Here is an 8,983-nt window from a genome sequence, read left to right on the forward strand (position 1 = left end):
CCCGCTGACCGCTTCTCTCTCTCGTTACTGCTCCTCCCCCCACCTGACGCAATGGCCCGCTGCCTTCGGCCCACCTCCTCTCAGGCGTGGGACGAGCCGCAGGGCCCTCGTTTCTGCAGGCGCGGCGCTGGTGTGAGTCCGCAGCTCTGGGAGGTGGGCGCGCGCTCGCATTGGCTGCAGCACACGGAACTTGGTGCCCGCACAGACATACACACACTCTCTCTCGCTCGCTCTATCTATTGCGCTCACACCGCTACACGCATGCATACGCGGACGCGCATGCACTCAGCACACACACACACAACACAGTTTGCTCTCTTTCCCTCACTGGCCTGCTTGCAACGACCGTTTTGTTGAAAAAAAAACACGGCAACACGAACGACATACAGAAAGATTGGTGAAAGAAGACGAGGAAAGGAGAGAGAGAGAGAGAGAGGTGAAAAAGGAAGGACTACACACAAAGAGGTGGGAGACATACAAGTAGGGAGAGAGAGAGAGCGAGGCATTCACACACACGCACACGCGCTCAGCCCCACCAGTACTGCTGATGGATAGCTTCTCCCCCTTCCGCGTTGTGGGGAGTGTGTGCGGCGAGGTGCCGCTCAGCAGCACGACGCTGTACGGCGCCCCTGTGCTGATGGTCGCCACCGGCCACACGTTCCAGCTGTTCCGCGGGAAGGAGCTCTCCATGCTTCGGGGCGGCCCACACTTTCTCAAGCGCGTGCGTGCTGTTGCGCAGGCGGGCAAGTACCGCTTCGTCGCGGAGGGGCCGCGCGTGCACGCTTTCACACACCACAAGCCCCTGTGGACGTGCCTGCACCACGACATCACGCAGAGCAAGGTCGAGCACCTTCTCGCCGTCAACGAGCTCCTCTTTTGCGTCGGGCAAGACAAGCGCATCGCCGTGCGGGCGGTGAAGACGGGGCGTCTGCTCGGCGAGTTCCTCGTGGAGCGCAGCGAGTCGGTGCGTGCGCTCGTGCTGCCCGCTGGCTACAACAATAAACTCCTCGTCGCTACCACGGAAGGGGCGCTGCACTTGTACAACTTCAAGACGGGCGTGTGCCTGTGGTACGCGCAGCGCGAGCCGGGCGCGCAGCTGCTGTCGCTCGCCGCCAGCAGCTACAAGGACATCGTCGCGTACGGCACGAGCCGCGGCCGCGTGGTGGTCTTCAACCTCGGCACCGCCGAGGAGATTATGTCCTTTGACCACAAGGAGCAGGAGGCGGTGACGGCACTCGCGTTCCGCGCCGACAAGAGCGTGCTGGTGTCGGGCACCAGCGCGGGTGAGGTGGCACTGTGGGATCTCGACAACCGCTGCCTCGACGGCGTGCTCACGCGCAGCAAGCAGGTGCCGTCGGAGGGTGAGGTGCTCGAGACACCACACACCAGCATCGTGCACTCCATCGTTGCGCTGCCGACTGATAGCGCTGCCATCGTGACGGCGGGCGCTGACAACGCACTGATGCAGTTCCGCTTCGACACCGTTGACGGGCTTGGGGTGTTGGTGAGGGAGCGCCGCGGCCACATGGGCAACTGCACCGCCGCCCTCTTCTATAACACGGACCTCCTCCTCACAGCAGGCACAGACCGGGCGCTGCGCGTCACGCACGTCTTCTCAGATCGTGCCTCATGGGAACTGTCGCAGGGTAAACTGGGTCGACGTGGGCGCGAAAAACAGATGGGGCGCGAGGCGCTCAAGATGACACCCGCCATTGCCATCGCCAGCTGCACTGCGCGGAACTACCAGTGGTCAAGTGTCGTCTCGCTGCATGAGGCGTCCGCGCAGATGTGTGGCTGGCGCATGGATACACGTGCACTGGAGTGCAAGCTAAGTGGTATTAACACATCCATGCACACCGCGCGCGCCGTGGCGATGAGTGACTGTGGCAACTACGCCGTTGTGGGGTACTCCAGTGGAAATGTGTCGGTCATCAACATTCAGAACCGCAGCGTACGGCAGCTCTTCGATGGCGCCCTACGCCCGAGTGAGCGCGCCCACGTCAGCTCGGTAGAGTGTGTTGAAATCGCTTGTGGCAACAGCATTGTCGTCACGGCGGGCCTCGACGCACGGATAAAGATGTGGGACCTCCTCACCTCCAGCCTCCGCTCTGTCGTAGAGACGCAGTGCCCGATGAACAAGTCATGCGTGCACCAGCCTTCTTCGCTCTTCATTGTGGCCCAGCACTTCACAATTCGTGTGTACCACTGCAACCCCGACGTGGGTCTCACTCCAGCAGAGCTCGCCACGCCTGTGCGAGAGTTTGACGGGCACAACGGCCCCATCACGGCGCTAGCGTTGGCACCAGATTCCTATCGCTACGTCGTGTCAGCGTCCGGTGACGCAGCGTTGCTCGTGTGGGACCTCGCAGCGGCTGCCTGCGTCGGGCAGTACCGGTTTGCATCCCCTGCCGTCTCGCTTAGCTTCCACCCTGATGCACTATTCATGGTCTCCACGCACGCAGGCGAGCGTGGCGCGTTCCTGTGGTCAAACAACCTGCGCTACGGGTTTGTGCCAGAGATCGTGGAGGACCCGAAGGGGTGCGCTGTCGAGCAGCTGCCGCTCCTTCACTTCCCCACCGCCCACGGCGAAGCGGAGGAGGAAGAGGATGAGGGTGGGACGGCGGCAAATGGCAGTAAAAACCTGGACCAAAACGCCAAGGACGAGTCGCTGCGAAAAGGTGTGGAGGACGAGGAAGAAGAGGGTGACGATGATGCGAAGGGCGAGGCTAATGCGGTTGGTGGTAGTGGTGATGTTGCTGTGGAGGCTGAGCTCTTCGACGCGGCGAAGGACACCGCGCTCATGCGGCGTCAGCGGGAGCAACAGCAGCTAGAGCAACTCGACCAGATTGTCTCTGGAGGCCTGCGGCTTGCCGGCGTACCCCGCTCCACGTGGTTTAACCTCACCGTGCTGGAGCAGATTAAGGAGAAGAACCAGCCGTTGTTGCCGCCCAAGAAGCGCGACGTCCCTTTCTTCCTCGCCACGACGCAGGAGCTGCGTCCGACATTTCTCGTGGTTGCATCCGCTGGCAACGACGGGGATGCGGCGCCTGCGCAGGCGCGTGTGGTTGGCGCCTCCCTCGCTGAGCCGACCGCGGTTCAGCGTATGTTGCTGCACGACGAACACGATGCACTAATGGCGCATCTTCTTGCGCTGTCGACCCCGCAGGCCATTGACCTGGAGCTCAAGCGTGCCGTGGACTACGCCGAGGGCGGCTCCTACTCGCAGGAGGAACTGGAACGTATCAAGTGCTGCCTGCGCGGGCTTCTCGCATTTGTGGCAACGTGGCTCCGGCGCCGTGAGAACGTGGAGCTCGTACAGGGCATCCTTGCTGACGTCATTCGCTCCCATGGCGCACTCATGACGAAGTGTGGTGAAGAGCTCGTTGGCGTGCTTGAGGAGGTGGCGGAGCTGCAGAACACGGTGCGGTACAGTATGGACCACTTGGTGGGCTATCCGAGCTGTCTCGTCGGCACCTTCTCCGGGTCGCTCTTCTAGTTGTGTTTGTGTTTCTGTGTGTGCTTGTTTGTGTGCAATGATAAATCTCCGAGTTAAGTTTTTGACGCATAACACGACAATTCCCGTATAAGCTGAGAAAGAGAAGCATTTTGGGGGGGGGGGGGGGGNNCCCCCCCTTCAAAACATTACATTTACATGATGGTTTATGAAAACCTGAGACAGGTGCCTCGCACCACCACAGCCACCACGGCCAACATCATTTCTCTTGTTTGTTCTTTCCTCCTTGTTCCTTTGCCCTTTTCGGCTGTGTCGTTGTGCGTATGTCGGCGTTGAAAGGTGAGCATGTCCAGCGGCGCACTGCCCACGGACGGCTCCCACACGTTCCGTCCAAAGATCAATAGACACAGTCGTCGCCTCACGAGCGGCCTCCTCTCTGTGGAGGAGCGCCAGAAGTATGACATTGCACGACGGGAGAGCCACCACCGCGAACTCGTGGCCAGGATCGAGGAGGAGCGTCAACTCTTCGAGACATTCAGGCCCGCCACCAACCGCCGCAGTGCGAGGCCCAGTGGCGTGGGCGGCGGAAGCAACGGTAGCTTCAGCGGCGGTCAACCAGCGCTCATACCAAAGACAAAGCCAGGGGATCCCGAGGAAACGTTCCGGCCTGTCATCAACGCCAAGAGTCAGCGCATGATGACGGATGGTACTTGGCAGAGTTCCCAGCAACAGGCGCAGGAGGTTCGCCAGCGCGTGCAAACGCTGTGGCGCTCCCACGCAGATATTGGCAGTGGCGAAATCACACTGGGTGGANGCGCAGGAGGTTCGCCAGCGCGTGCAAACGCTGTGGCGCTCCCACGCAGATATTGGCAGTGGCGAAATCACACTGGGTGGAGTGTACGCGGCGCTCAAGGAGTTGGGGCTTCAGCCGCCATCCCCCATGGTTGATAAGTTCCTACTGGCGCTTGGCATAGATGAGGCGGCAGGTGTACGTTGCGTGCCGTACGATCGCTTCATGAAGGTTTTCACAGTTGTGCTCCGCGCGGCACTCGTTGCCCCAGCGGGCGGAGGTACCGAGAATAGATCGTCGTTAGGCAACAACAACGACAACAACAGCAGCAAAAGTGAGGAGGAGGGGGCACCGCGGGCTCACTCGCCCATCAGGCGAGACCCCCAACCCACCATGCGCCGCTCCCTGCCGAGCGCTACGGTGATAAATAGAGAGGCTGTGGGTTCAGGCTGTGCGAAACCCCAACTGACGTCCGCGCGTGAAGCACGACGGCTGTTATTAGTCTCGGAGTGCGACACTGAGGTGGACAAGCCGAACCGCAATGAGAATGACGACAACTCCCCCTCACCCGAAGCACCGCATGAGAAGGCTGTGCGCCGAAAGTCCATAGTAGATGACCGGAGGGGGACATCCGAAGGCTCGCTGGGACTGAGCTGCAGCGCTGAAGCGGCAACTGTGGAGAAGAAGAAAACAAAGAAGACACCGTACGACCCGCTGAAGGGATGTACATTTGCCCCGGCAATTAACAAGAAAATTTACCGGACCTCATCCGCACACCTTGTTAGTGCTGAAAAAGAGAAACAAGGGGAAAAGGCGGGTGAGCAACAATCGCGGCGTAAGGTTCCCGGTGTGGTGCCCTACAAGTCGAAAGAGGAGCGAGAGATGGAGGAATGCACATTTGCCCCCGAAACCGCTCGCTTTCACAAGGGTCGCGACTCATTGGCGTGGTGGACGCGTGAGCCGTTCATCGGCCGCAGCGGTGAGACAACATCCTCCATTGCTGCAGAGGAAGAGAGGTCTATCGACGGCAGTGCCTGTGATGGCGTCTCCAGTCGTCCTCAACAGCAGCAGCAGCAGCAGAGGCAAGTCTGGGCTTCACGGGCATCACCGGTGCCACTTACAATTGGGTTCGATAAGGCTGTACAGCGGATGATGGAGGCACGGAAGAAGTGCCGACCCAAGTTTGAAGAAATGCTTCGCTCCACCAATGAGGAGCCACACAAGCCCCTCCGCCCAACTGTTGTGGAGCCCTTCACGCTGCATGCCGAAGCTCGGCACCTGCGACGAGAACATCAGAAGCCGGTGCTGTACGTTGATGTGGATCTTCCGAGTGGAAAGACAGGCCGCATCGGCGTCCACCGCGGCGACAAAGCGGCAGATCTCGCCAGGGGGTTTGCCCATGCTTACAGACTGGGCGATGAGCTGCGGGAACGTCTTGAGTGCGTTTTGACTGAGAAAATTAACGAACTCTTGAGAGAAAACGTCCGCACATTGTGGCTTTGAAAGAAACAAGAAGAAATATCTTGCTGAGTAGAAGAGATGGAAGTTTCATGACCGCGCTACTTGTTGGCATTGCGGTAGCCGCTGAGCAAATGAAGGGGGAATCTTCCTCGTTTTGCTTTGTAGGCTAAGATGCATGTGTATGAATGTCAGAGCAGTTTGGTGTTGCTGTTCCTGTTGTTATGATCTCTTTCTCTTTCATACTGTTCCTCTTACAATATATAAATGCATGCATGGCCTTCAAGAAGGTGGCCGTGCTCTTTAGCGGGAGAAGAGTAAATGAGTTCTCGGAAGCGACCTTACTCAGACGGCGACTCCTACGACATTCGAAGCCTCTTTCAGTTTGCCAGAGAGCAGGGGGTGTCGGAGAGGTGTGGGCCGCTCTCCCTTGAGCGCATACTCTTCCCCAAACTCCTTCACAGTTATTGGAGAACTGGCGGCCCGCTGGCAGATCCCACGCGCATGTTAAACAGTGCTGCTGCTTCTGGTGACTGGAAGCAGCGGAGCGCTGGTTTCCTTGCCCTTCCACAGCGAATAGAGGCTTCTGCACACCTCCAACGCTATATGAAGCTGCAATGGGATAGACTATCTACAGCGGTGGCGCCACTCGAGGATGACACCTTGGCAGCGCAGCGTGCTGTTACCGACATTGTATTCGACATGCAGGAACAGTTTGCGATCGTCTGTCAGCACAGACGCCTGGCCACGTACAGCACGGAGAACTGGCACCATTCCAGGGGAGAGAACGGGGGGCGCATGCACAGTCCACCGGTGGTGGTAGTGGGGTCGCAAGCGTGGCCTGGTATTGGCTCCCGCTACTCAGCGGTGCAGTTCATATCCTCGTCGCTGCATATTGTAACGAGCTATCATCGTTTACCGTTCCTTGACATCTTTGACCTGGAGGATGTAGACGAGGAAATGAGTGAGCCCCTGGAGCGCTTCTGTTTGACAGGGCCTCACGTAAACGGCGGCATTAGACGTGGCGTTGTCACCACTGAAAGTGAGAGCTCCTACGCCAATGATGTGGTGGCGGTCACGGAGAACGTTGGTGTGGCGGCGCTCTCCTCCGGCCGCGCAGTCTGGCTGGACCGTCGCAGTGGCAAAGTGGAGACATGCACCGGTGCGTTTGCGCGGAACTACAGCATTGGTGGGAATAGCACGCGCGTGGCCGGGGAGGGCCCGCTGACGGCCGTAGCGTTTCTGTGCCGCAACGACCCTATCAACATTGTGTGTGGGACAGAAACAGGAGCCGTGCAGCTGTGGGATGTGCGCTGTGCGCGGGAGTACGTCGCGGTGCACATGACATCATCCGCCATATGCAGTCTTCAGCCGTCGTACACCCCGCCGCTGCAGGGCGTTGTGTGGCTCAACAATAAGGGCGGGGAGGTGCAGGGCCTGAGTGCGGGGCACAGCGACATGCGCCTGTTCGCAGAGGCGAACTGCGCTGATGGGATGCGTTCAAGTGAGACGCTTCATTTGCCAACACCACGGCTTTCACTGATGGGATCCGTTGGACTCCTTGCGTGTCCCCACGTGTCATCCAACTCGTTGCTGTTGTTTGATGTTGGTCGTCTGCTTAAAGAGAGACAACGCTTAAGAAGCATGGGGGCCGTCGATGACGCAGTCAGATGCTTCGACATTGGTACTGACAGCAGTAGCGATAGTAGTAGCAGTGATAGCGATGATGATGCCGAGGATGTGCAGCCGCTCTATCGTGACTCGAACCGAGGGCTGGTGCCGCAGGCGCATGCGTCATCAGAGAAGAAAAACGGCACCTCAGGTGAAGATGAGAGAGAGGTGCTCGAGCTCCAGTACAGCAGAGTCTTGAGCTGCGTGGGATTTACGAGGATCGCTGCCACCGGGGTGTGGAGCAGGTATAACCGCCTTCTCGTGGGAGATGACAAAGGTCGTGTGCAGCTTGCGTGATGGCCCGGTGCGGGCGACTGGATCATGGTGTTGTTGTTTTTACTCTGGCCTTGTGAGTGGGAGGCATTCCCGCTGACCTTTTTTTTTGGTGGCGGCGCGGTATCAGCTTGGGGTGGGGCGCAGCGGTGAAGGCTCTATAGAATTGGAACACCCAAACTCCTCACAACAAACAGGAAAAAAAAATGGAAACAAAAGATGCAAATGAGTCGAATAACGACGCTTTCTCTCTCTCTCTGTCTGTCTGCCTGTCTGTCTGTCTGTCTGTCTGTGTGTGTGGACGGTGGGGTGGTGGGGAGATGACGCGCACACCGCCAGATAGAAAAGACGGCTGCATGCCAGCTTCGGACTCTCACCCCACGCTGCACTCCTATTTCCCTGGACGCCTTGTGCGTGCAGCGTCGACAGACCCCCCCCCCCCNTACACACGCATGGGGGACGCTGGGTGGAATATGTGTGTCTGAGAGTGAGAGAAACGTCCTCTCTCGGGCACACACACCCCGCACACTTGCTCTTCTTGTGGCTGTGGGCAAGCCTACTCACAACATTTCCCCTTGTCTGTTGTTTGTTTGTTGTTCTTGTTGTTGCCTTCCTGTTCCACGTGTTTGCTTGTGTATTCCCCACCACCAGTGTTTTTTGTTTTTGTTTTTTGAGCCAAGTGCGCAAAGGAGCCACAGCACTCACTTTCGCTGTGGTTAAGGAAGGCTAGACGTGAGGAAGTGGGGCGGTGAGAGGAGATGCTTCGCCGCAGCGCGCTCCGCTGCAACATGGGGCTTGGTGACGCCTACGTCAAGAATGTGTTCGACAAGGTGGCCGGCCGGTACGACATGATGAACGACGTCCTCTCGCTCGGTGTGCACCGCGTGTGGAAGCGGCACTTCGTGCGCGAGTGCGTGCGGCCGCGCCCCGGCGGCAAATTCCTCGATGTGGCCGGCGGCACCGGCGACATCGCCTTCCGCATCATCGACGAGGTGCGCGGCGCGGAGCAGTCGTTCGGACTCGCGCCGTCGCCGCGCCACGCGACGGAGGTGACGGTGCTAGACATCAACGAGAAGATGCTGCGCGAGGGCGAGGCGCGGGCGCAGCGGGAGGGCTACAACGACATCTCGTGGGTCGTCGGCAGTGGCGAGGAGCTGCCGTTCGACGACATGCGGTTCGACAGCTACACGGTGTCGTTTGGCATCCGCAACTTCAGCGACCGCCCAAAGGCGCTGAGCGAGGCGTACCGCGTGCTGAAGGTGGGCGGTGTGCTGAACGTGTTGGAGTTCAGCAAGGTGACGTGCCCGCTGCTGAGCGTGCCGTACGACGTGTGGTCC

At 59.2% G+C, this 8,983-nt stretch overlaps 5 protein-coding genes across 5 annotated transcripts; 4 read left to right on the forward strand and 1 right to left on the reverse strand.

Moving 5' to 3' along the window:
• Nucleotides 1-547: 547 nt before the first annotated feature.
• On the forward strand, nt 548-3,496 carry DQ04_07141000 (U3 small nucleolar RNA-associated protein 21; the record flags this gene model as incomplete). The annotated part of the gene is made up of 1 exon (XM_009315033.1): nt 548-3,496. One exon carries the CDS (start codon nt 548-550, stop codon nt 3,494-3,496), a length of 2,949 nt encoding a protein of 982 aa, XP_009313308.1.
• A 303-nt stretch (nt 3,497-3,799) lies between these two features.
• DQ04_07141010 (hypothetical protein) lies at nt 3,800-4,402 on the forward strand (the record flags this gene model as incomplete). Its single annotated transcript, XM_009315034.1, has 1 exon — nt 3,800-4,402. One exon carries the CDS (start codon nt 3,800-3,802, stop codon nt 4,400-4,402), a length of 603 nt encoding a protein of 200 aa, XP_009313309.1.
• Nucleotides 4,403-4,469: 67 nt separating this feature from the next.
• DQ04_07141020 (hypothetical protein) lies at nt 4,470-5,747 on the forward strand (the record flags this gene model as incomplete). The annotated part of the gene is made up of 1 exon (XM_009315035.1): nt 4,470-5,747. One exon carries the CDS (start codon nt 4,470-4,472, stop codon nt 5,745-5,747), a length of 1,278 nt encoding a protein of 425 aa, XP_009313310.1.
• A 276-nt stretch (nt 5,748-6,023) lies between these two features.
• On the forward strand, nt 6,024-7,670 carry DQ04_07141030 (hypothetical protein; the record flags this gene model as incomplete). Its single annotated transcript, XM_009315036.1, has 1 exon — nt 6,024-7,670. One exon carries the CDS (start codon nt 6,024-6,026, stop codon nt 7,668-7,670), a length of 1,647 nt encoding a protein of 548 aa, XP_009313311.1.
• A 781-nt stretch (nt 7,671-8,451) lies between these two features.
• On the reverse strand, nt 8,452-8,712 carry DQ04_07141040 (hypothetical protein; the record flags this gene model as incomplete). The annotated part of the gene is made up of 1 exon (XM_009315037.1): nt 8,452-8,712. One exon carries the CDS (start codon nt 8,710-8,712, stop codon nt 8,452-8,454), a length of 261 nt encoding a protein of 86 aa, XP_009313312.1.
• Between the last annotated feature and the right edge of the window lie 271 nt (nt 8,713-8,983).

The sequence above is a fragment of the Trypanosoma grayi genome, assembly GCF_000691245.1.
Source record: "Trypanosoma grayi strain ANR4 Tgr_714_V1, whole genome shotgun sequence".
In the NCBI taxonomy this organism is placed as follows: Eukaryota; Euglenozoa; class Kinetoplastea; order Trypanosomatida; family Trypanosomatidae; genus Trypanosoma; species Trypanosoma grayi.